Source organism: Aquarana catesbeiana, linkage group LG08 (genome assembly GCF_042186555.1).
Source record: "Aquarana catesbeiana isolate 2022-GZ linkage group LG08, ASM4218655v1, whole genome shotgun sequence".
Lineage (NCBI taxonomy): Eukaryota > Metazoa > Chordata > Amphibia > Anura > Ranidae > Aquarana > Aquarana catesbeiana.
Window position 1 is genome coordinate 297,853,010 of NC_133331.1, and position 27,444 is coordinate 297,880,453.

The following is a 27,444-nucleotide window of genomic DNA, read 5'->3' on the forward strand; positions in this document are numbered from 1 at the left end:
GAGCTGAATAGGGAAATAAGGTCACCTACAGTCTGGTGTTTTTCAAAGTAGTTTGCTGTTTATTCTAGCTTTATGAAATCACTGAAGTAAAGAACCAAAGTCCGCCCACTTAAATAAAGAATCCACTTATAGAATGAACCCCAGACATGTGCCCCCAGCCATATATAATGTGGAATGGTAGATTAAACACTTCAGGATCAGAACATTGCCCCATTTACAGGGCTGAAACATTTCCTTCATTTTGGAGATGTCACCTTTTCCACCAATGACCTTCTCACCTCATCAGTCTATTGTAGAATTTCTACATCTATACTAACAATGTCACACTTACCCCTAACGCAGGCGGTCAGACACTATAGCTGGCTTTTTTGTTCTTCACCTATAGAAGCCCCCCTTCCCATAAGGCAAGCAGGCCTACCGGTACTCAGTTGCCCCCAGGACTTATACACAATGCTATAGTTCCTGGCCACCACGCCAAGGAAGGCGCAAACTCAGCACAGCAACCAGGTATTTGCGGTTGGCAGACAGGCAAAGTGATTCAATGACAGTCCAGGTACAAGGCAGGCAAGGTTAAGAATAGTCAGGGTCAAATCCATAGTCAAAAGGCAGGCAGAGTTCAGAGAGTATTCAATATCCGAACCGAAGCCTTCAATGAGGGAATCGAAACAGCAGAGCAGGGCAGACAAACAGAGAGCTTGGAGCACATGTTACAAATGCAATATCACAAGCATGAGACTGCAGGCTTGGCTGGCTTAAATCAGGTTTGGTCTCCACCCAGAGACTGACCACATCAATCGCCTTGCAGGTGGGACAGACAGAAAGAATGCATCACAGCCAAAACCAGGATGCTGGAATGAGGAGCAGGAGCACAACTGTCAGGAACCATAAACCAGACAGAGACAGAAAGTGCAGTTAAAATCACTCCTTTAATGTAATAGCAAAAATAACACAGAACAGGAACATTGTAAAAAACAGAAGCCAGGGTTTGGAAGCCACAGCGGGTAATCAGACAAGCCAGGTTCAGAAATCAGCATTGTCAGAAGCCAAAAATCAGAAATCAGAAGAGACGTCAGCCAGGCCAAGTCATAACAGGAACACAGAGGAGACATACTGGAGATGTTGACCAGGCGAAGGCACAGAGAGAATTAGCAAGGCAGTTTAAATAGCAAAAAGGGTCTGGCTGTAGGCTGGACTAATGAGGCAGGTAATGGTAACCCGGTGAGTCACTGTAGAAACAATGAGTGGCTGGTAATTAACCGACAGCTGAGCAGCCTCTGTGCACTGAGACGAGAGCTGCTAGTAATAGCAGAAGCCGAACCCCGACAACAATAAACTCCTGACAAACAGATTATACTACTTTTATTAGTGGGGGGGGGGGGGGGATGGGCAGTTTATTTAGGGGGAATTAGAATATGTATGTCTCTTTATTTTATAAGATTCAAATAAGAAGAAAGAGGGAAAAATTTAATTTGTAGTAAATATCTGGAAATGTTTTTCCATAATGATTCCAGTCTCAGATATTCATCCTAAAATGTGATCAGTAAAGTCTCCCGGAGTACACGGAGATCACAGGAATATGATGTATCCTGGCAAAGCCCAAAGATAAAGTTCATCTTTCAGTTTAGGAGAGGAGGGACGCACCCGGGAGAAATGATTCTGTGTACAGAAACCTCACACAGCACCCCCCACAGCTCCTCCTCCCAATGTCCCTCCAATCAGAGTCAGAGAATCCTATGACATCACACTGACTTCACAGCTCCTCCTCCTAATATCCCTCTATCCGACTCTTTTTTTCTGACGCTCTTAGGATGTGGGCCGGCCCCTGGCCTCCTCACTTTCAAAGTAGGCCTGTGTTGGACCTGCATTGTATGTAATTTTAGAAACCTCAGCATGAAGTAAGGGTTTAAATAAAATGGGGACCTGACCAGTGAGGAGGATTCTGGGAATGTCATTTGAGTTTATTATTTGTGTTCAAATCTAGAGTTCTCCTCCTGTGAAGTCTGGAGATCATATGACCATCACATTGCCTCCACCTCCCTCCCTGATAGAATAGAGAAATAAAAAGAAGATTCTAGAAGTCACCAGAGAGATCATCGAGCTGCTGAAGGACATCATGATGGACAATCAGCCGCCCCTCACATCACCGGGTAAGAGGAGACTTTATTGTAAAGGAGAGAGCAGTACGGAGGGTCCACCTAGATCCCCCATCATCTGATAAACACATAGAAACAATGTATTCAGTCAGTGTGTGTGTTTCCTACAGATGGATCCAGTAATGGGAACCCACCAGAGAGATGTCCCCGTCCTCTGTATTCCCGGGATTCCACACAGGAAGGTCACACCATCCCTCACCATCATCAGGTAGATGAGGAACAATTATTGGTAGTTATGAGTTATACACAGCATGTTTGTTACAATGAATGTTTTATCATATATTCAGGGTGGAAATTATCATATTGATGTTAAAGAAGAGTATAAAGAGGAGGATGAGGAGTATGGAGTGATGGAGAAGTTTTCAGAAGGACACAAGGATATGATGGAGGCACCTAATACCAGGAACCCACCAGAGAGATGTCCCCGTCCTCTGTATTCCCGGGATTCCACACAGGAAGATCACACCATCCCTCAATGTTACAAGGTTGGTGGATCGGAGCATCTAGAACATGGACTTCTGGAGAGGATGTGTTTTTTTTTCTATATGATGTCACAATATTTTTCTATCATTTTCATGGTTTAGAGTGGAGATCCAATCGATATAGAATTTGAGGTTAAATCAGAAGAAGAAGAGAGGTATGTGAGGGATGATCAGCAGTCTATGGAGGAGGATGGAATAACGGGGACATTTATAGAGGAGGACACTCCTACAGAGATCAGCACAGGTGGGTCATTAACACTAAATACATTCCTCCACCCATACAGCTCACTGATTGGTCCAGAGTAGAGCGGGCAATGGGTAATATCAGCCTGTAATCCCTTGGTCACTTTGCTGAGCTGTGTTCCATAGTTACATAGTTACATAGTTCCCCGTCCTGTATTCCTGTATTTCTCTCGGATAATCTTCCTTTGTGCTGCAGACACAATTTATGTATCTAGACTGAATTTATGGAGATTCTGGGGTTCAGCTGGCATTATGTACCTTGAGTTGTCTACCCATGCCCAAATCTAGTAAGACCTCTGACAGAACAATTCCCTGGGGTTCCTTGGTCTGTTATTTGCTGGCTGTGGCGGGTGGAGGGATATGTCTGTATAGTCTCAGACCCAAGTCACTGAGTGCAGTCTCAGGAGATGGGAGGCAGCGGTGTGGGACCTCTGCAACTTGTCTCCAGTAAACATTTCAGATTCCAATGATTACTGAACACCAATATTATGAGTCCCCCTGACTATTACACCGTATACAGTAATTATATATTGCATGTTACATACTCCTGACCCCTGCACTATATTCTATGTTGTACATTACATACTCCTGACTTCTGCTCTCTCTCCTCTACCCTCTGCTATATATACACATGATATGTATTCTCTTCTGTTACACCCATTTCCTACCAGCTGGACATTTTATATCTGATGATTTGATTGGAGCACAGACTTTTACATGTTTATAATAATGTGATTATATCCTCAAACGTTGGAACCCCAAGTCAATAACCCAATGATGGTGGTCTTCAGGATCAGTCCAGTCTTCATCTTGGTTGTTCTCCCCCCATCCTCACTCTCTGACCTCTGGTGGGGCTCAGCCCCGCTGTTATTCATGACTAAATCATGGACTAAATAAGGAAGTGCAGGACTTCTTGTGTTAGGAAGATGGCAATGAGTGATAGAGGGGGTTGGGACACTCGTCCTATAATCCCCTCATCACTGTCACTCCTATAAAAGACAGTTCTCGTTGTTTCCTCACTCTCTGACTAAGGTCCATGAATAAAGAAATGAACTGGTAGGAGATCAGAAGACCCATTTACTAGTTACCTTGAGGGGGGAATTGTAAGATCCTCAGAGACAAAGCTGCCTGATGTGGGCGGAGTCCTGGTTTAGGGGAACCAATCTGCTCATGTCTAGTAATAATCTTTGTATTTCTATTTTAGTAGATGGACGGGAGATGAGGAAAACCTCAGAGGATTGTCTCACTTTGTCTCCAGACTGTAAAGTAGAAGATGAGGACATCACACAGTATAGTCCAGGAGAAAACCCGACTACCTCAAATGTCCATCCGGCACCACACAGTGTAGATGGACCATCGTATTCCTCTTATCCTGAGGAACCTCAGACTGTGAGGGACGGTGCCGGACCATCGTATTCCTCTTATCCTGAGGAACCTCAGACTGTGAGGGACGGTGCCGGACCATCGTATTCCTCTTATCCTGAGGAATCTCAGACTGTGAGGGACGGTGCCGGACCATCGTATTCCTCTTATCCTGAGGAACCTCAGACTGTGAGGGACGGTGCCGGACCATCGTATTCCTCTTATCCTGAGGAACCTCAGACTGTGAGGGACGGTGCCGGACCATCGTATTCCTCTTATCCTGAGGAACCTCAGACTGTGAGGGACGGTGCCGTCCTTCCAACAGATAAAAGGTTTTTCTGTCCTGATTGCGGGAAGTGTTTCCATTTTAGATTCAAACTTAATATGCATAAAAAAACTCACACAGGAGAGAAGCTGTATTCCTGTCCTGAGTGCGGGAAATGTTTTGTACAAAAATCAGATCTGGTCAGACATCAGAGAACTCACACGGGGGAAAAGCCGTATTCATGTTCTGAGTGCGGGAAATGTTTTTCACAGAAGTCCCATATTACCAGACATCAGAGATCTCACGTAGGTGAGAAGCCGTATTCCTGTACTGAGTGCGGGAAATGTTTTGGAGAAAAATCAGAGGTTGTCATACATCAGAGATCTCACACGGGGGAGAAGCCATATTCCTGTACTGAGTGCGGGAAATGTTTTTCACAGAAGTCCAGTCTTTCCATACATCAGAGATTGCACACGGGGGAAAAGCCATATTCCTGTCCTGAGTGCGGGAAATGTTTTTCACAGAAGTCCAGTCTTACCACACATCAGAGATCTCACACGGAGGAGAAGCCGCATTCCTGTACTGAGTGCGGGAAATGTTTTTCACGGAAGTCCCATCTTTCCACGCATCAGAGATTGCACACGGGGGAAAAGCCATATTACTGTTCTGAGTGTGGGAAATGTTTTTCACGGAAGTCCCATCTTTCCACGCATCAAAGATTGCACACGGGGGAGAAGCCATATTCCTGTCGTGAGTGCGGGAAATGTTTTTCAGAGAAGCCCCATCTTTACTATCATCAGAGATTGCATACGGGGGAGAGGCCGTATTCTTGTCTTGAGTGCGGGAAATGTTTTTTACAGAAGTTCAATCTTTCCACGCATCAGAGATTGCACACAGGGGAAAAGCCATATTCCTGTCCTGAGTGCGGGAAATGTTTTATAGATAAATCAAAACTTGTCACACATCAGAGATCTCACACGGGGGAAAAGCCGCATTCCTGTCCTGAGTGCGGGAAATGTTTTTTACAGAAGTCCAATCTTTCCACGCATCAGAAATTGCACATGGGGGAGAAGCCGTATTCCTGTCCTGAGTGTGGGAAATGTTTTTCACAGAAGTCCCATCTTTCCAAACATCAGCAATCGCACACGGGGGAGAAGCCGTATTCCTGTCCTGAGTGCGGGAAATGTTTTTCACAGAAGTCCCATCTTTCCAAACATCAGCAATCGCACACGGGGGAGAAGCCGTATTCCTGTCCTGAGTGCGGGAAATGTTTTTCACAGAAGTCCAGTCTTTCCAGACATCAGAGATCTCACACGAAGTAGAAGCCACTTTCCTAGTCTGAGTGAGGAAATTGTTCCTCAGTGAAGTCCTGTCTTCCTGTACATCAGGGGTCCCACACAACCCTCGAGGTGTATTAGTGAGTGCGGGAAATGTCTTGTATATAATTGTTGCTGGACATGTGGGGAAGAAGTACACCCTGATATACACCTCAGATATACTCCATGGCTGATCTTCATCATGTAAGAAACAGTTGATAAGGAGATCAGAGATCACCAAAGACATGGATGAAGTGTTGTACCGTGTTGCCCATTGATAGCAGGAGAAAAATAAAAATGGAGTCATTACCTCTCATTGGCTGAGTACATTTTGTGGTGTAAACTCTTGCAAGAGGTCTGTTTTCTCAAGTCATCTTCCAGGACGAAACACGTTAACCCCACCACTTAAAAGGCAGTCCTCTAGGCCTTTTAAAATAAAATTGGAGTCATTACCTCTCATTGGCTGAGTACATTTTGTGGTGGAAGATTTCACAAACACTTACAGGTCTGTTTCTAAAAACTTTGTAGAATGAATGTGTAAAGGAAATGTGTAAGTTCTGTATAGAATTGTATTGTATTTTGTATGTATTGCACACGGCACTAATAATGTTTTCATGACATGTTTGCATTCTTTCCAGTCCTGATTAGAATTAGCCTGCCTATGTTACGCCCCTTGTTACCATAAAAGTACAATTTTAATATTAATGTGATAGCTACGTAATCATGTGTATAAAAACCTTCAATTGTGTCATAATAAAACAGAACAGTTATTTGGGAAGATGCGGAGTGTATCTTTTGTGTCTGTTCTCTACTGAAGTAGTTATTTATTTGGAACCGCTAATCAATATGAGGATAGGAGTTGCCTATCAATAAAATTCCAGAACAAATGTGATGCGCATTCCCCCAGCCGTGACCATTATTGGTCATATTTTATTTCAGTGATTTCCTATGATCATTGGCTGCATCTAGTGGCAATAATGTGGGACTGCAGTAATAATACAACATTATTGCCCCATAATTGAGATGACGGTCAGAGGAAATTGCTGTGTTAATGAAAATACGGCCAGAATTTGGCACAACTGGGTGAATGCTGGTCACATTAAAGGACATAAGATAATGAAAAGAGCAATATTATACCAACCATTAATGTAATACAGAGAAAACCACATTTGGCTATTATATGGCACTAAGTATCACAGGCATTAGCTCCATCTAATGGCCAAATGCAACATTCTCTATGTCCTTGTTCTCAATGCCCACCGGGATGGATGGAGCTTGGACATTATATTGTCAATTCCAATTCCAAACAAACAGAAATGGGAAGATGTTGCTCAGCGGTTCTTGATCAAGACACATTTTCCTAACTGTCTTGGGGCCATAGATGGCAAACATATAAGGTTGATAAAACCCTGTCATAGTGGTAGTCATTACTATAATTACAAAAAATATTTTTCTGTTGTCTTGATGGCTGTGGTAGACGCAGACTATAAATTCCTTTTTGTTGATCTGGGAGCATTTGGGAGCTGTGCAGACACCACCGTATTCCAAAATTCTAAATTTGAAAAACGTCTCTTTTTCAAATCAACTCGATTTGCCGGTTAACAGACCATTGCCTGGGACGGATGGTCCAAACATGCCGTTTGTCTTTGTGGCCGATGATGCATTTGCTATCAATAAACATCTCATGAAGCCTTACTCGCAGAGAAATCTGGACACCTGGAAGAGGATTTTCAATTACCGTCTTTGTCAGGCACGTAGACTGGTCGAATGTTCTTTTGGCATACTTGCCAACAAATGGCAAATTTTCCATAAACCAATAAACCTAAAAGTAGAGAATGCCTGTAAAGTTATAAAGGCAGCATGTGTGCTGCATCATTTGGTAAGGGAGAGAGATGGTATAAATTTTGAGGATACTTTGGCACATAATATAGAACCCGCTGCTTTCCCTCATGTTCGTGGTACCAGAGTGGGTTTTACAATACGCAATGAATTTGCTGATTATTTCTTGAGCCCTGTAGGTGCACTAAGTTGGCAAGAGGATATGATCTAATCCAATTTTGATGTTTTTTATACTTTGCTTGTACTATGTCAGGTTATATATAGTCTGAATAGAGGATTTCTGTTAATAATTGATGTTTAAATGTACTGCAGGCATGTCATAATAAAATTGATTATCTTTTTGTGCATCATTAATAGTATATATAGATATATATATATCTATATATAGATATATATATATCTATATATAATAGATATAACCCTAACCTCACCTCCTATAGTCCCAAACAGTCAATCCTATAGTACCTAACTGATTGTAAAAAAAACCTGATTGTTAATAAAAATATGATTGTATTGATGTTATTAGATTGTATGTATGATTGTATGTATATATATATTATATATACATACAATCTAATAACATCAATACAATCATATTTTTATTAACAATCAGGTTTTTTTTACAATCAGTTAGGTACTATAGGATTGACTGTTTGGGACTATAGGAGGTGAGGTTAGGGTTACTGGGACTATAGGAGGTGAGGTTTGGGACTATAGGAAGTGGGATTAGGGTTAGGGTTTTGGGACTATAGGAAGTGGGATTAGGGTTAGGGGTTTGGGACTATAGGCAGTGGGATTAGGGTTAGGGGTTTGGGACTATAGGAGGTGGGATTAGGGTTAGGGGTTTGGGACTATAGGAAGTGGGATTAGGTTAGGGGTTTGGGACTATAGGAAGTGGGATTAGGGTTAGGGGTTTGGGACTATAGGAAGTGGGATTAGGGTTAGGGTTTCTGGGACTATAGGAGGTGGGATTAGGGTTAGGGGTTTGGGACTATAGGAAGTGGGATTAGGGTTAGGGTTTCTGGGACTATAGGAGGTGGGATTAGGGTTAGGGGTTTGGGACTATAGGAAGTGGGGTTAGGGGTTTGGGACCATAGGAGGTGGGATTAGGGTTAGGGGTTTGGGACTATAGGCAGTGGGATTAGGGTTAGGGGTTTGGGACTATAGGAGGTGGGATTAGGGTTAGGGGTTTGGGACTATAGGAAGTGGGATTAGGGTTATGGGTTTGGGACTATAGGAAGTAGGATTGGGGTTAGGGTTTCTGGGACTATAGGAGGTGGGATTAGGGTTAGGGGTTTGGGACTATAGGAAGTGTGATTAGGGTTAGGGGTTTGGGACTATAGAAGGTGGGATTAGGGTTAGGGTTTCTGGGACTATAGGAGGTGGGATTAGGGTTAGGGACTATAGGAAATGGGATTAGGGTTAGGGTTTCTGGGACTATAGGAGGTGGGATTTGGGTTAGGGTTAGGGGTTTGGGACTATAGGAAGTGGGATTGGGGTTAGGGGTTTGGGACTATAGGAGGTGGGATTAGGGTTAGGGGTTTGGGACTATAGGAAGTGGGGTTAGGGGTTTGGGACTATAGGAAGTGGGATTGGGGTTAGGGGTTTGGGACTATAGGAGGTGGGGTTAGGGTTAGGGGTTTGGGACTATAGGAAGTGGGGTTAGGGGTTTGGGACTATAGGAAGTGGGATTAGGGTTAGGATTAGGGGTTTGGGACTATAGGAAGTGGGATTAGGTTTAGGGGTTTGGGACTATAGGAGGTGGGATTAGGGTTAGGATTAGGGGTTTGGGACTGTAGGAAGTGGGATTAGGGTTAGGGGTTTGGGACTATAGGAGGTGGGATTAGGGTTAGGGGTTTGGGACTATAGGAGGTGGGATTGGGGTTAGGGGTTTGGGACTATAGGAAGTGGGATTAGGGTTAGAGGTTTGGGACTATAGGAGGTGGGATTAGGGTTAGGGGTTTGGGACTATAGGAAGTGGGATTAGGGTTAGGGTTTCTGGGACTATAGGAGGTGGGATTAGGGTTAGGGGTTTGGGACTATAGGAAGTGGGGTTAGGGGTTTGGGACCATAGGAGGTGGGATTAGGGTTAGGGGTTTGGGACTATAGGCAGTGGGATTAGGGTTAGGGGTTTGGGACTATAGGAGGTGGGATTAGGGTTAGGGGTTTGGGACTATAGGAAGTGGGATTAGGGTTATGGGTTTGGGACTATAGGAAGTAGGATTGGGGTTAGGGTTTCTGGGACTATAGGAGGTGGGATTAGGGTTAGGGGTTTGGGACTATAGGAAGTGTGATTAGGGTTAGGGGTTTGGGACTATAGGAGGTGGGATTAGGGTTTCTGGGACTATAGGAGGTGGGATTAGGGTTAGGGACTATAGGAAATGAAATTAGGGTTAGGGTTTCTGGGACTATAGGAGGTGGGATTTGGGTTAGGGTTAGGGGTTTGGGACTATAGGAAGTGGGATTAGGGTTAGGGGTTTGGGACTATAGGAGGTGGGATTAGGGTTAGGGGTTTGGGACTATAGGAAGTGGGGTTAGGGGTTTGGGACTATAGGAAGTGGGATTGGGGTTAGGGGTTTGGGACTATAGGAGGTGGGGTTAGGGTTAGGGGTTTGGGACTATAGGAAGTGGGGTTAGGGGTTTGGGACTATAGGAAGTGGGATTAGGGTTAGGATTAGGGGTTTGGGACTATAGGAAGTGGGATTAGGTTTAGGGGTTTGGGACTATAGGAGGTGGGATTAGGGTTAGGATTAGGGGTTTGGGACTGTAGGAAGTGGGATTAGGGTTAGGGGTTTGGGACTATAGGAGGTGGGATTAGGGTTAAGGGTTTGGGACTATAGGAGGTGGGATTGGGGTTAGGGGTTTGGGACTATAGGAACTGGGATTAGGGTTAGGGTTTCTGGGACTTTAGGAGGTGGGATTATGGTTAGGTTTATGGTTTCTGGGACTATAGGAGGTGGGATTAGGGTTAGGGGTTTGGGACTGTAGGCAGTGGGATTAGGGTTAGGGGTTTGGGACTATAGGAAGTGGGATTAGGGCTAGGGTTAGGGGTTTGGGACTATAGGAAGTGGGATTAGGGCTAGGGTTGGGGGTTTGGGACTATAGGAGGTGGGATTAGGGTTAGGGGTTTGGGACTATAGGAAGTGGGATTAGGGTTAGGGTTTCTGGGACTTTAGGAGGTGGGGTTAGGTTTAGGGTTTCTGGGACTATAGGAGGTGGGATTAGGGTTTGGGACTATAGGAAGTGGGATTAGGGCTAGGGTTAGGGGTTTGGGACTATAGGAGGTGAGGTTAGGGTTAGGGGTTTGGGACTATAGGAAGTGGGATTAGGGTTAGGGGTTTGGGACTATAGGAAGTGGGATTAGGGTTAGGGGTTTGAGACTATAGAAGGTGGGATTAGGGTTAGGGTTTCTGGGACTATAGGAAGTGGGATTAGGGTTAGGGGTTTGAGACTATAGGAGGTGGGATTAGGGTTAGGGTTTCTGGGACTATATGAGGTGGGATTAAGGTTAGGGTTTCTGGGACTATAGGAAGGGGTATTAGGGTTAGAGGTTTGGGACTATAGGAGGTGGGATTAGGGTTAGGGGTTTGGGACTGTAGGCAGTGGGATTAGGGTTAGGGGTTTGGGACTATAGGAAGTGGGATTAGGGCTAGGGTTAGGGGTTTGGGACTATAGGAAGTGGGATTAGGGCTAGGGTTAGGGGTTTGGGACTATAGGAGGTGGGATTAGGGTTAGGGGTTTGGGACTATAGGAAGTGGGATTAGGGTTAGGGTTTCTGGGACTTTAGGAGATGGGGTTAGGTTTAGGGTTTCTGGGACTATAGGAGGTGGGATTAGGGTTTGGGACAATAGGAAGTGGGATTAGGGCTAGGATTAGGGGTTTGGGACTATAGGAGGTGAGGTTAGGGTTAGGGGTTTGGGACTATAGGAAGTGGGATTAGGGTTAGGGGTTTGGGACTATAGGAAGTGGGATTAGGGTTAGGGGTTTGAGACTATAGGAGGTGGGATTAGGGTTAGGGTTTCTGGGACTATAGGAAGTGGGATTAGGGTTAGGGGTTTGAGACTATAGGAGGTGGGATTAGGGTTAGGGTTTCTGGGACTATATGAGGTGGGATTAGGGTTAGGGTTTCTGGGACTATAGGAAGGGGGATTAGGGTTAGAGGTTTGGGACTATAGGAGGTGGGATTAGGGTTAGGGGTTTGGGACTGTAGGCAGTGGGATTGGGGTTAGGGTTTCTGGGACTATAGAAGGGGGTTTTGGGACTAGAGGGGCCGAGATTAGTGTAGGGTTATGTGTTTGGGTCTATAGAGGTAGGGTTCTGGGAATGGCATATTGTGACTATACTTACGTTGCAATGCTCATTGGGGTATAATTGCAGAATTTATCGGGGTGAACCCTCAGGTCTGATATAGCAGCACGAATTGTCCTCTGTCAGCATGCATTGTCTGTATAGGATGAACCCAAAAACAACATTGTGGTCTCTGTTTCAGGATTTCTTCCCAAAAGAGAAGCAAGAACATTAACAGCAGCTCATAAAACTCCATCTCCGTTCTGTTTAACCAGGAAGTACACAGAATGTGATGTAAGGGGGTGGGGTTGTTAGCTAACGCCAACGCTTTAAAAACGCTTTAAAAATGAATGGGCATTGGTGCTATTTTAGCGCTAACGCGGCATAAACGCGGTAAAAACGCGTAAATAGCGCTATATGTTTGTTGGGCGTTTTACTAACGCCTCAGTATGAAAGGGCCCTAAGAAATGTCATTTTGTGCAGGGACTGTTCTAAACACGGGAAACGCGCCACTTTACAGGCATACTATAGACACCCCCCAGGTACGATATTTAAAGGAATATTTCACTTTTTTTTAACTTTAAGCATTATTAAAATCACTGCTCCCGAGAAAACGGCCTGTTTTTAAAAATGTCTTTTGTATTGATACATGTCCCCTGGGGCAGGACCCGGGTCCCCAAACCCTTTTTAGGACAATAACTTGCATATTAGCCTTTAAAATTCGCACTTTTGATTTCTCAGGTTCGAGTCCCGTAGACTTTAACGGTGTTCGAATGTTCGCGCGAACTTTCGGTCCCTTTGCATGTTCTTGATGCGAACCAAACCGGGGGGTGTTCGGCTCATCCCTACTGCATACACTTCCACACTCCACCATTCATCACACACTCATCCAACCCAATGGTAACGTCACAATTGCACTAGTGCGGGGAGCTGCGGATGGAGTACAAGTAGGAATATGGGACTGGCTGGGCTAGTTGGTTACCACAATAGATCAGTCTGTGGTTCCAAAGGTGGTGTGTGGCCAGACGTAATAGGGAGTATGCTTGGGATGGATGGACGGCTAGACCCGCTGAGACAGAGTCCATCAGTGGTGCATGTACATGATATCGCCGTAAGTTCCAGTAAATAAGACTGACAGATGTCTGAGCTCCAGTATGCTGAATGGTTTCCCCGTGACTGATCTGGCTGTATGGGGGCCGGTCTGTAAGCGGGTTCCAGTAGGAGCGGAGTGCATGCCGTATGACGCTAGGAAGCCGGCTGGATGTGGTGGGTGTCCAATGGACAATATACACCGTGCAATCTCACCACTCCCCGACTGCGCTGAAAGGCTCCTAGTGCCACATGGACCAAGTCCACATGGAGGTCGTCTGCCAAACACACTTGGTTGGTGCCGCTCCGTGTGTGCGGTGTCTGTCCGCAGATGGATGAGGTGGAAGTGGGTGTATGCAGGGTCCGGTCTAGAGATGGACGTCACATGGGGGATGAGGCCGTGCTTAATGCACTCAGGGTTAAATGCAAAGTAGGAGGGAATTAATATAAATTCGGGTTAAAGAGCCAATCAGCGGCTCTTTTCCACGTGATCAGCCGTGTCCAATCACAGATGATCACAACGTAAACAAAAGCCGGTTATCGGCATTCCTTTCCTCGTGCTGACAGCGTGAGGAGAGGAGAGGAGAGCCGATAACTGGTATGTGTTACATAGTTACATAGTAGGTGAGTTTGAAAAAAGACACAAGTCCATCAAGTCCAACCTATGTGTGTGATTATGTTAAAGGGACATTGGCACTGATAAAATCAGTGCCCACCAGTGCTGCCAATCAGAGCTCATCAGAAATGCCAATCGGTGCCTCCTCATTTAGAGCTGCCTATCAGTGCCCATCAGTGTAACCTATCAGTGCCCACCAGTGCAGCCTCATCAGCACACACCAGTGATGTAGAAAAATTACCTGTTTGCAAAATGTTATAACAAACTATGAAAAATTGTGTCTTTTTCAAAATTTTCAATGTTTTTTTGTTAATCTAGCAAAAAATAACCCCCCTCCCCCCCCAGTGGTGATTAACTATGACCAGAAGAAAGCTCTATCTGTGTGATAAAAATGTCCGATGTGTACAGTGTTACATGACCGCGCAATTGTCATTCAAAGTGTGACAGCGCTGAAAACTGAAAAATTGACCTGGACAGGAAGCGGGTAAAATTGCCCGCTAGGCAAGGGGTTAATGTTGCTAACAGTTTTGGAGTATCCCAAACCCCGAGTTCTACAAGCAATTCATTACAAAGAGACAAACCCCTAGACTGTTTATTGGAGTCGGAGTGAATGGACAGTTACTTGGGTGACTGGGGGGCCTCTGTACTGTATGGGAAAGAACCAGTTATCATCAGTGGCTCCTGCGGGGGGAGCACTACACATCTATAAGGATAATTTCCAACTGTCCCGGATAATACAGGAGGAATCAGAGGGCCCTGATCCGGAGAGCTTACAGTCTAAGAGGGAGGGACAAATGATACAAAAGGCAATAACTGTGGGGGATGGGCTGATGGAAAAAATAGAAGTCCAGCTGTTAGGAGGGGGGCAGGTTAGGTTTCTCTGAAGAGAAGGGTTTTCAGGGATCATCTAAATGTGGACAGAGTAGGAGATGCACAAATTGGGATAGGGAGTTCCAGAGGATGAGAAAGGCTCTGGAGATGAGTACGAGAGGAGGTGACATTAGAGCTAGATAACAGGAGGTCTTGGGAGGAATGAAGAGAACAATTTGGTTGGTTAAGACTAGTTTAGTGACGTAGCTGGGGGCCGAGTTGTGAATGACTTTGTAAATTGCTGTAACTATTTTGAATTTGATTTGTTGGGTGAGCAGAAGCCAGTGGAGGAATTAGCAGAGAGGGGTTTAGGACACTGAATGGAGGCCAGTGGAGGGATTGGCAGAGAGGGGTGGAGGACACTGAATGGAGACCAGTGGAGGGATTGGTAGAGAGGGGTGGAGGACACCGAATGGAAGCCAGTGGAGGGATTGGTAGAGAGGGGTGGAGAACACTGAATGGAGACCAGTGGAGGGATTGACACAGAGGGGTGGAGGACACTGAATGGAGACCAGTGGAGGGATTGACACAGAGGGGTGGAGGACACTGAATGGAGACCAGTGGAGGGATTGGCAGAGAGGGGTGGAGAACACTGAATGGAGACCAGTGGAGGGATTGGCAGAGAGGGCTGGAGGACATTGAATTGAGGCCCGTGTTGGGATTGAGGACACTAAATGGAAGCCAGTGGAGGGATTGGCAGAGAGGGGTGGAGGACACTAAATGGAGGCCAGTGGAGGGATTGGCAGAGAGGGGTGGAGGACACTGAATGGAGACCAGTGGATGGATTGGTAGAGAGGGGTGGAGGACACTGAATGGAGACCAGTGGAGGGATTGGCAGAGAGGGGTGGAGGACACTGAATGGAGACCAGTGGAGGGATTGGCAGAGAGGGGTGGAGGACACTGAATGGAGACCAGTGGAGGGATTGACACAGAGGGGTGGAGGACACTGAATGGAGACCAGTGGAGGGATTGGCAGAGAGGGGTGGAGGACACTGAATGGAGACCAGTGGAGGGATTGACACAGAGGGGTGGAGGACACTGAATGGAGACCAGTGGAGGGATTGGCAGAGAGGGGTGGAGGACACTGAATGGAAGCCAGTGGAGGGATAGGCAGAGAGGGGTGGAGGACACTGAATGGAGACCAGTGGAGGGATTGGCAGAGAGCGGTGGAGGACACTGAATGGAGACCAGTGGAGGGATTGGCAGAGAGCGGTGGAGGACACTGAATGGAGACCAGTGGAGGGATTGACACAGAGGGGTAGAGGACACTGAATGGAGACCAGTGGAGGGATTGACACAGAGGGGTGGAGGACACTGAATGGAGACCAGTGGAGGGATTGAATGAATGAATGATTTGTAAAGCGCTGCAAATGCGAACTGAATCGCCTCAAGGCGCTAATTGCGTTTTGTGTTGTCAGCTTCTTAGAAGAGGTAAGTCTTGAGTTTTTTCCTGAAGGCTAGATGGTTTTCTTGCATGCGGATGTGAGTTGGAAGAGTGTTCCATAGCCGAGGTCCCTGGACTGCGAATCTGCTTTCTCCCCTTGCTTTGGAGCGGTATTTGGGAATGAGGAGGAGGTTTTGGTTAGATGATCGCAGATTGCGATTTGGTGTGTAGTGTTTTTTATTTTCTCTCGGAGGTATTGAGGGGCGTTAACTTGTATGCATTTGTGGGTGAGGCAGAGGGTCTTGAATGTGATCCGATTCTTTACCGTTAGCCAATGTAGGCTCCTCAGGGAAGGGGAGATGGACTCCCAGGGTTTTTTTCCTGTTAACAGTCGTGCCGCCGCATTTTGAATGGCCTGTAAGCGCGCAAGCTGATATTGGGGTAATCCTATGTAGAGTGAGTTTGCGTAGTCGAGACGGGAATAGATACTTGTTCCAACTACTGCTGCTTTGTTTTCTTCTGGGATGAAGGGGATGAGTCTGCGAAGCAGGCGGAGAAGATGGTGAGATCCGCTAACTACTGATCTTATTTGTGCATTCATTGTCATTTCTGAGTCAAAGATAACTCCGAGACTCTTGGCTTTGGTGCTCGGAGAGATGGTCTGTCCAAAGATGGTGGGAGGTGTCCATGGAGTCTTGGTTTTGGGATTGGCAGAGAGGGGTGGAGGACACTAAATGGAGACCAGTGGAGGGATTGGCAGAGAGGGGTGGAGGACACGGAATGCAGACCAGCTTAAGGATTTGCAGAGAGGGGTGGAGGACACTGAATGGAAATATTATGAGCTCGGTTTTGGATAGATTGAGGAAGTGGTGTGACATCCAGGCTGATATGTCTGTTAGCAAATTAGTAATACGTGAGGAGACTGAAGGAGTGTGCTGAGGGGCAGAGAGATAGATTTGGTTGTCATCAGAGTATAAATGGTATTGGAAGCCATGGAGGCTATGTATGAGAGGTCCAAGAACAGAACCTTGGGGGACCCCAACAGAGGTTGGAAGAGGAGAGGAGGAAGTAAAGTTTTTAGTGACACTGAAGGTGTGGTGGGATAGACAGGTTGAGAGCCAATGAAGAGTACAGTCACGGGGACCAAAGGAGTGGAGTTTTTTGAGGAGGATGGGGTGGTCCACCGTGTCAAAGGCAGCACAGAGGTCCAGGAGTAGAAGTACATAATAGTGTTCATTGGCTGTCAGTAGATCAATATTGAGCTCTAGAAGAGCAGTTTCTGTGGAGTGCTGAGAGCGAAATGCAGACTGAAGGGGATCAGGAATGTTATTGTCAATGAGATGGTCGCTCAGTCAGTTGTAGACCGGATGTTCAAGCAGTTTGGAGGAAAAGGGAAGCAGGAAGATAAAAATAAATAAAAAATAGAAAATACAATGTGCCTCAAATGAGGAGAGTGAAGGAGGAGGGTGAAGTACCTGAAAGATGCTATGTAGGGCCAGAAGGATTCCCACTCCACCTCCCTTACATCCACTGGGTCAGGGGGAGTGAGCCCAGAGAAGGCCATCATGGGAGAGGGAAGCAGAAGAAGCAGTGTCAGATTCATGAAGCCAGGTTTCAGTAACAGTGAGTAGTTGGTGATAAAGAGGTCATGCACAAAAGTGAGTTTGTTACAAGCAGAGCAGGCGTTCCAAATGGCGCAAGAGAAGAGGAGGCCGATTTTGGGAAGAAGAGGGATAGCAACTAAATTGTGTGGATTACAGCTGTTGCCAGAAGGCATGGGGTGATGGGAGATTTGGGAAGTTAAACGATAGAGGCCCAGGGTTTGGGGTTTAAACTCCAGAGGTTAGGAGAAGCAGAAGGGTGAGGGAGGTAATATGGGAGTATGATTTATATGAAGGGACATGTCCCAGAGTCCTGGAGGTTTTATTAGCATGTGGGTTTAGAATTAGCAGGAGTTGGTGAGTGCAGAAATAAGGAGAGGACAGAAGTGAGGGTGATATATACAGGCTGTGGGGTGGAGAAGAGGGGTGAGGGAAAGTGAGATTAAGGAGAGAGGACACAACTGTCAGAAGGATTGGTAGAAAGCACATGTTATAGAGAGGAAGGAGAGCTGAATGTGGAAACAAGGTCTCCTGCAGTCTGTTTGGTGTTTTTCAAAGTAGTTTGCTGTGTATTCTCGCTTTGTGCTTAAATAAAGAATCCACTTATAGATAGAACCCCAGACATGTGCCCCCCCCAGCCATATATAATGTGGAATGGTAGATTAACCTCTTCAGGATCAGAACATTCCCCCGCTTACAGAGCTGAAATATTTCCTTCATTTTGGAGATGTCACCTTTTTCATCAATCACCTTCTCACCTCATCCGTCTATTGTAGATTTTCTACATATATACTAACAATGTCACACTTACCCCTAATGCAGGCGGTCAGACACTATAGCTGGCTTCTGTGTTGTTCACCTATAGCAGCCCCCTTTTCCATAAGGCAAGCAGGCCTACTGGTACTCAGTTGCCCCTAGGACTTATAGTTCCTGGCCACCGCTCCAAGGAAGGCGCAAACTGAGCACAGCAACCAGGTATTTGCGGTTGGCAGACAGGCAGAGTGATTCAATGACAGTCTAGGTACAAGGCAGGCAAGGTTCAGAATAGTCAGGGTCAAATCCATAGTAAATAGGCAGGCAGAGTTCAGAGAGTAGTCGATATCCGAACCGAGGTCTTCAACGAGGGAATCCAAACAGCAGAGCAGGGCAGACAAACAGAGAGCTTGGAGCACATGTTACAAACGCAATATCACAAGCATGAGACTGCAGGCTTGGTTGGCTTAAGTACAGTTTGGTCTCCACCCAGAGACTGACCACATCAATCACCTTGCAGGTGGACAGACAGACAGAAAGAATGCATCACAGCCAAAACCAGGATGCTGGAATAGGGAGCAGGAGCGCAACTGTCAGGAACCATAAACCAGACAGAGACAGAAAATGCACAGAACAGGAGCGTTGTAAAAAACAGAAGCCAGGATTTGGAAGACGGAGCGGGTAATTGTACAAGCCGGGTTCAGAAACCAGAAATCAACATTGTCAGAAGCCAAAAATCAGAAATCAGAAGAGACATCAGCCAGGCCAAGTCAGAAGCCGTTTCATGACAACAACACACTCCTGACAAACGGATTATACTACTTTTATTAATGGTGGGGGATGGGCAGTTTATTTAGGGGGAATTGGAATATGTATGTCTTTATTTTATAAGATTCAAATAAGAAGAAAAAGGGAAAATTTTCATTTGTAGTAAAAATCTAGAAATGTTTTTCCATAATGATCTGAGTCTCAGATATTCATCCTAAAATGTGATCAGTAAAGTCTCCGGAGTACACGGAGATCACAGGAATATGATGTATCCTGGCAAAGCCCAAAGATAAAGATCATCTTTTAGCTTAGGAGAGGAGGGACGCACCCGGGAGAAATGATTCTGTGTACAGAAACCTCACATACCACCTCCCACAGCTCCTCCTCCCCCCAATGTCCCTCCAATCAGAGTCAGAGAATCCTATGACATCACACTGACCTCACAGCTCCTCAGCATGAAGTGGGGTTTAAATAAAAAGAGACCTGACCGGTGAGGTGAGGAGGATTCTGGGAATGTCATTTGATTTTACTATTTGTGTTCAAATCTAGAGTTTTCCTCCTGTGAAGTCTGGAGATCATATGACCATCACATTGCCTCCACCTCCCTCCCTAATAGAAGAGAGAAATAAAAAGAAGATTCTAGAAGTCACCAGAGAGATCATCGAGCTGCTGACAGGAAAGGTGAGCGGTGCTCGGAAGGACATCATGATGGACAATCAGCCGCCCCTCACATCACCGGGTAAGAGGAGACTTTATTGTAAAGGAGAGAGCAGTACGGAGGGTCCACCTAGATCCCCCATCATCTGATAAACACATAGAAACAATGTATTCAGTCAGTGTGTGTGTTTCCTACAGATGGATCCAGTAATGGGAACCCACCAGAGAGATGTCCCCATCCTCTGTATTCCCGGGATTCCACACAGGAAGGTCACACCATCCCCCACCATCATCAGGTAGATGATTGAAAATTATTGGTAGTTATGATTTATCCCCTTCCCGCCGACCGTACGCAGATATGCATACTCGGCTTTCCGGGGTTATACCGGGATGATGCCCGCAGCAGCAGGCATCATCCCGGTACCGTTGTTTACAGCGGGCGATCGGCTACCCGTATATAACAACCGATGCGGCTAAAAGCCGCTCGGTTGTTATACCGGAGGAGGGGAGGGGACAACCCCCCCCTCCCGCCGCCTCCCGCCACTGTTACCGGGCCTCCCGTGCGATCAGGAGGCCCGGTGTCTGCTCGTGTACCTTCGGCGGCTGGGGGCGGGCTGGAACGAAGCTGTGGGCGGCTTCGTTCCAGCCTTCTCGTTGTAAACGCGGAAGCGACGTCATGACGTCACTTCCCGTTTACTCGGCTGCCAATGGCGCCGAATTTAAAAAAGTACACAGTATTCAGAATCGCCGTTTTCGGCGATCTGAATACTTTGAAGTGTAAAGGAGGGATGGGGGGTCTTTTAGACCCCCCATCCCTCCATAAAGAGTACCTGTCACCACATATTACTGTCACAAGGGATGTTTACATTGCTTGTGACAGCAATAAAAGTAAAAAAAAAATTTTTTTTTTTTTAAAAACACAATTTATAAAGTAAAAAAAAAAAAAAAATAAATTAAAAAAAAAAAAAAAAATGTTTAAAGTGCCCCTGTCCCCGCGAGCTCGCGCAGCGAAGAAAACGCATACGGAAGTCGCGCCCACATATGTAAACAGTGTTCAAATCACACATGTGAGGTATCGCCGCGATCGTCAGAGCGAGAGCAATAATTCTAGCCCTAGACCTCCTCTGTAACTCACACCTGGTAACCGTAAAAAAAATTTAAAGCGTCGCCTATGGAAATTCATAGGTACCGTAGTTTGTCGCCATTCCACGAGTGCGTGCAATTATAAAGGGTGACATGTTTGGTATCTATTTACTCGGCGTAACATCATCTTTCACATTATACAAAAAAATTGGGGTAACTTTACTGTTTGGATTTTTTAAAATTCATGAAAGTGTCACTTTTCCAAAAATTTGCGTTTAAAACACCGCTGCACAAATACCGTGTGATAAAAAATATTGCAACAATCGCCATTTTATTCTCCAGATTCTCTGCTAAAAAAAATATATATAATGTTTGGGAACTCTAAGTAATTTTCTAGCAAAAAGTACGGATTTTAACTTGTAAACACCAAATTTCAAAAATAGGCTTAGTCATGAAAGGGTTAAACACAATCATGTTTGTTACAATGAATGTTTTATTATATATTCAGAGTGGAAACCTCGGGGATAATAATATTGATGTTAAAGAAGAGTATAAAGAGGAGGATGAGGAGTATGGAGTGATGGAGGAGTTATCAGAAGGACACAAGAATATGATGGAGCCACCTAATACCAGGAACCCACCAGAGAGATGTCCCCGTCCTCTGTATTCCCGGGATTCCACACAGGAAGGTCACACCATCCCTCACCATCATCAGGTAGATGATTGACAGTTATTGGTAGTTATGATTTAGGCCTCATGCACACATGGCATTTTTACAGTCGCTTTTAGCAGTGCCAGACTTTTTTTTTTTTTTTTGCAGCTTAAAAACGCTTCTCCATTTTATTCTATGGCCTCATGCGCACACACAGGCGTTTAGGAGCTGTAAGTGGCGTAAGGCGTTTTCAAGCTGAAAAAAAAACCTCAGGGCCAGCGCTTTCTGGGGACCGGCGTTAGAGCTGTAAAAACGTCTAACGCTGCTAAACGTGACTTAATGCTGTTAAGCCGCACCAAGTGTTTTTTTTTTTTTTCCATGTCAAAATCAATAGTTCCCTATGAGAGGCCATTGATTTGAATAGAAGTCGCACCACCATCACCATCATGGTGATCCGACTTGCGGTGCGGCTTGTGCACTAAGGATCTTGAAGAGGAACCCTCGCCAAAATGAAAAAAAAAACTGACGTGGGGTTCCCCCCCAAGAGAAATAATTGGCTTGGGGTCCCCCCTAAACTCCATACAAGACCCTTATCCAAGAATGCAGTCCGGCAGGTCAGGAAAGGGAGGGATGAGCGAATGCCCCCCCAACCATACCAGGCCACACGTCCTCATTATGGGGGGATGGGTTCTTTGGGGCAGGGGGGAGCTCTGCGCCCCCCTAAAGTACCTTGTCCCGAAGTTGATGGGGGCAAGGGCCTCTTTCTTGCAACCCTGGCAGGTGGTTATGGGGGTCTGCGGGCGAGCGGCTTATTGGAATCTGGAAGCCCCCTTTAAGAAATGGGCCCCGGATTCTTAAACAGGGCTTGCAGATTCAGATAAGTTGCCTGCCCGCAGACCCCCGCAGCCACCGGCCAGGGTTGTGGGGAAGAGGCCGTTATCCCCATCAAAATGGGGGACAAGGTGCTTTGGGGTAAGGGGCTCAGAGTCCCCCACCTGTACCAAAGCACCCTACCCCCCCATGTTGAAGGGCGTGTGGCCTGGTATGGTCCAGGAGGGGGGCATTGGCTTGTCCCCCCCCCCTCCTTTCCTGACCTGCCAGGCTGCATGCTCGGATAATGGTTTGTGTTTTTTTGGCGTGGGGGTTCCCCTTTACACCCATACCAGACTGAAGGGTCTTGTATGCTCTTGAGAACCCCATGCCAGTTTTTTTTCTCATTTTGGCGAGGGTTCCCCTTCAAGATCCTCAGCGCACAAGCCGCACTGCAAGTCGGATCATCATGAGCTGACTTGTGGTGCGACTTCTGTTCAAATCAATGGCCTCTCATAAGGAACCATCGATTTTGAATAGAGGCAGAGAAATGCTGCGAAGAGCTAGCGCGGCTAAACGTGCATTACCGCCAATGCAAGAAGCTACTAAAAGCACATTTTTCAGCCGCCTTTTCCTGGCGTTGGTAGCGGCTTTGCAGCTAATTTTTTTGAACGCCCCGTGTGCATCAGGCCTTATACTAAAGCATGTTTGTTACAATGAATGTTTTATTATATATTCAGAGTGGCAACCTCAGGGATGATAATACTGATGTTAAAGAAGAGTATAAAGAGGAGGATGAGGAGTATGGAGTGATGGAGGAGTTTTCAGAAGGACACAAGGATAAGATGGAGCCACCTAATACCAGGAACCCACCAGAGAGATGTCCCCGTCCTCTGTATTCCCGGGATTCCACACAGGAAGGTCACATCATCCCTCACTGTTACAAGGTTGGTGGATCGGAGCTTCTAGAACATGGACTTCTGGAGAGGATGTGTATTTTTTTCTATATGATGTCACAATATTTTTCTATCATTTTCATGGTTTAGAGTGGAGATCCAATCGATATAGAATTTGAGGTTAAATCAGAAGAAGAAGAAGAGAGGTATGTGAGGGATGATCAGCAGTCTATGGAGGAGGATGGAATAACGGGGACATTTATAGAGGAGGACACTCCTACAGAGATCAGCACAGGTGGGTCATTAGCTACTGACTATTACACCGTATATAGTAATTATATATTGCATGTTACATACTCCTGACCCCTGCACTATATACTCTATGTTGTACATTACATACTCCTGACTTCTCCTCTCTCACCTCTACCCACTGCTATATATACACATAATATGTATTCTCTTTTGTTACACCCATTTCCTACCAGCTGGACATTTTATATCTGATGATATGATTGGAGCACAGACTTTTACATGTTGATAGTAATCTGATAACATCCTCCAACTTTGGAACCTTAAACAGAAAGTGATAATGAGGGAGGAGTCAATAACCCAATGATGGTGGTCTTCAGGATCAGTCCAGTCTTCATCTTGGTTGTTCTCCCCCCATCCTCACTCTCTGACCTCTGGTGGGGCTCAGCCCCGCTGTTATTCATGACTAAATCATGGACTAAATAAGGAAGTGCAGGACTTCTTGTGTTGGGAAGATGGCAATGAGTGATAGAGGGGGAGGGGACACTCGTCCTATAATCCCCTCATCACTGTCACTCCTATAAAAGACAGTTCTCGTTGTTTCCTCACTCTCTGACTAAGGTCCATGAATAAAGAAATGAACTGGTAGGAGATCAGAGGACCCATTTACTAGTTACCTTGAGGGGGGAATTGTAAGATCCTCAGAGACAAAGCTGCCTGATGTGGGCGGAGTCCTGGTTTAGGGGAACCAATCTGCTCATGTCTAGTAATAATCTTTGTATTTCTATTTTAGTAGATGGACAGGAGATGAGGAAAACCTCAGAGGATTGTCTCACTTTGTCTCCAGACTGTAAAGTAGAAGATGAGGACATCACACAGTATAGTCCAGGAGAAAATCCGACTACCTCAAATGTCCATCCGGCACCACACAGTGTAGATGGACCATCGTATTCCTCTTATCCTGAGGAACCTCAGACTGTGCGGGACGGTGCCGGACCATCGTATTCCTCTTATCCTGAGGAACCTCAGACTGTGCGGGACGGTGCCGGACCATCGTATTCCTCTTATCCTGAGGAACCTCAGACTGTGAGGGACGGTGCCGGACCATCGTATTCCTCTTATCCTGAGGAACCTCAGACTGTGCGGGACGGTGCCGCCCTTCCAACAGATAAGAGGTTTCCCTGTAATGAGTGCGGGAAGTGTTTCTATTATAAATCCAAACTTAAAGTGCATAAAAGAACTCACACAGGGGGGAAGCTATTTTCCTGTTCTGAGTGCGGGAAGAGTTTTCATTTTAAAGCCAACCTATGTGTGCATAAAAAAACTCACACAGGAGAGAAGCCATATTCATGTCCTGAGTGCGGGAAATGTTTTTCACAGAAGTCCCATATTAACAGACATCAGAGATCTCACACAGGCGAGAAGCCGTATTCCTGTACTGAGTGTGGGAAATGTTTTGGAAAAAAATCAGAGGTTGTCATACATCAGAGATCTCACATGGGGGAGAAGCCATATTGCTGTTCTGAGTGTGGCAAATGTTTTTCACAAAAGTCCAGTCTTTCCCATCATCAGAAAATGCATACGGGTGAGAAGCTGTATTCTTGTACTGAGTGCGGGAAATGTTTTTTACAGAAGTCCCATCTTTCCACGCATCAGAGATTGCACACGGGGGAAAAGCCTTATTCCTGTACTGAGTGCGGGAAATGTTTTTTACAGAAGTCCCATCTTTCCGAACATCAGAGATTGCACACGGGGGAAAAGCCGCATTCCTGTCTTGAGTGCGGGAAATGTTTTTCACGGAAGTCCATACTTACCACACATCAGAGATCTCACACGGGGGAGAAGCCGTATTCCTGTCCTCAGTGCGGGAAATGTTTTTCAGATGAGTCCAGCTTTTATAGACACCAGAAATCTCACACAGAGGAGAAGCCGCATTCCTGTCCTGAGTGCGGGAAATGCTTTTCACATAAGTCCAATCTTTTCAGACATCAGAGAGCTCACACGGGGGAGAAGCCATATTCCTGTTCTGAGTGTGGTAAATTTTTTTCAAGGAAGTCCAATCTTTACACACATCAGAGATTGCACTCAAAAGAGAAGCCACTTTCCTGTCCTGAGTGAGGGAAATGTTCCTCACTGAAGTCCTGTCTTCCTGTACATCGGGGGTCCCACACAACCCCCGAGGTGTATTAGTGAGTGCGGGAAATTTCTTGTATATGAATGTTGCTGGACATGTGGGGAAGAAGCACACCCTGATATACACCTCAGATATACTCCATGGCTGATCTTCATCATGTAAGAAACAGTTCATAAGGAGATCAGATATCACCAAAGACATGGATGAAGTGTTGTACCGTGTTGGCCATTTATAGCAGGAGAAAAATAAAAATGGAGTCATTACCTCTCATTGGCTGAGTACATTTTGTGGTGGAAGATTTCACAAACACTTACAGGTCTGTTTCTAAAAACTTTGTAGAATGAATGTGTAAAGGAAATGTGTAAGTTCTGTATAGAATTGTATTGTATTTTGTATGTATTGCACACGGCACTAATAATGTTTTCATGACATGTTTTGCATTCTTTCCAGTCCTGATTAGAATTAGCCTGCCTATGTTACGCCCCTTGTTACCATAAAAGTACAATTGTAATATTAATGTGATAGCTACGTAATCATGTGTATAAAAACCTTCAATTGTGTCATAATAAAACAGAACAGTTATTTAGGAAGATGCAGAGTGTATCTTTTGTGTCTGTTCCCAGATCCCGCCCCCCCCTATGTGAATGAGTATGGGGTACATTGTACCCCTACCCATTCACCAAAAAAAAGTAGTCTAGTGTTAAAAAATACAGTAGACAGTTTTTGACAATTCTTTTATTAAAAATATCTTCTTCTCCGCTTCTTCCTCCATCTTCTCCCACATCTTCTCCTCCTACCCCTGTTTCTTCTTCCGCTCTTCTTCTTTCTTCAGTCTTCTTTGTCTGGTGTTCTTCTTCCTCTACCACTGCTCCAGCCCCTTTGTGCTGCGTTCTGCCGATCTGTCGGCGCCCATGTCCTGCATTTCTTAAATAACGATGGGGGCGTGGCAATCAGATTACGTCATCTGGAGGCCATGCCCTCTTGTGACGTTACCACCCGGGGCATGATGGGTCCGTGATGTCACAAGGGGGCGTGGCCTCCAGATGACGTAATCTGATTGCCATGCCCCCATCGTTATTTATCAGATTACGTCATCTGGAGGCCACACCCCCTTGTGACGTCACGGACCCATCATGCCCTGGGCGGTAACGTCACAAGGGGGCGTGCCCTCGAGATGACGTAATCCGATTGCCACGCCCCCATCGTTATTTAAGAAATGCAGGACATCGGCACCGACAGATCAGTGGGACGTAGAATTGGAGGAGGGTCGGCGGCGGGTGCGGAGGCAGAGGAAGAAGAACACCGGACAAAGAAGACAGAAGAAGAGCGGAAGAAGAAGCAGGGTGAGAAGGAGAAGACCGGAGGATGAAGATGTGGGAGAAGATGGAGGAAGAAGCGGAGAAGAAGAAGAAGATATTTTTAATAAAAGACTTGTCCAAAACTGTCTACTGTATTTTTTAACATTACATTCCTGATCTGCCAGGCAGCATGTTCAAATAAGGGTCTGGTATGGATTTTAGGGGGACCCCCCCGCCATTTTTTTTTAAAATTTTGGCATGGAGGTCCACTCCTAATCCATACTAGACCCAAGGGCTGGTATGGGCCTGGGGGGGGGGACCCCACGCTGTTTTTTTCTCTCGGTTTTTTTTTAGCCAGCAATTCTTTTTTTTTTACGTTCAGCGGGAAGCCCGGCCCCCTCCTTAGCAACCAGCTATATACAGTGTAAAAAAAACATGCAAAATCGCGGTAAAAACGCGTGTCCAAAAACACGGCAAGCACCGCAAAAAGAACTGCAGAAACGCTCAAAAGCAACATGCCAGCACTAACACCCCCTCCCCCCCACATACAGATGGGAGAGGAGAAAGGGCTCTATCTGCTCCTCTTCCTCCCCCTCCTTCCCCTCTGTGTCTGCCCACACTCCAATCCCCAGTGCTG

At 45.9% G+C, this 27,444-nt stretch overlaps 1 protein-coding gene and 2 pseudogenes across 1 annotated transcript in view; all 3 read left to right on the forward strand.

The window, feature by feature from the left end:
* The window catches only part of LOC141104961 (uncharacterized), a 72,317-nt pseudogene extending 65,718 nt beyond the window's left edge, over positions 1 to 6,599 (forward strand).
* LOC141106843 (uncharacterized) overlaps positions 1 to 27,444 on the forward strand; it is a 59,983-nt gene that overhangs the window by 9,858 nt on the left and 22,681 nt on the right. Inside the window, exons 2-3 of the mRNA XM_073597771.1 lie at positions 19,578 to 19,767; positions 19,884 to 19,981. Of these exons, the coding sequence (XP_073453872.1) occupies positions 19,608 to 19,767; positions 19,884 to 19,981 (258 nt within the window). The 5' untranslated portion in view covers positions 19,578 to 19,607. The remainder of the gene's footprint in view (positions 1 to 19,577; positions 19,768 to 19,883; positions 19,982 to 27,444) is intronic.
* Positions 22,932 to 26,099, forward strand: LOC141104813 (uncharacterized; annotated as a pseudogene).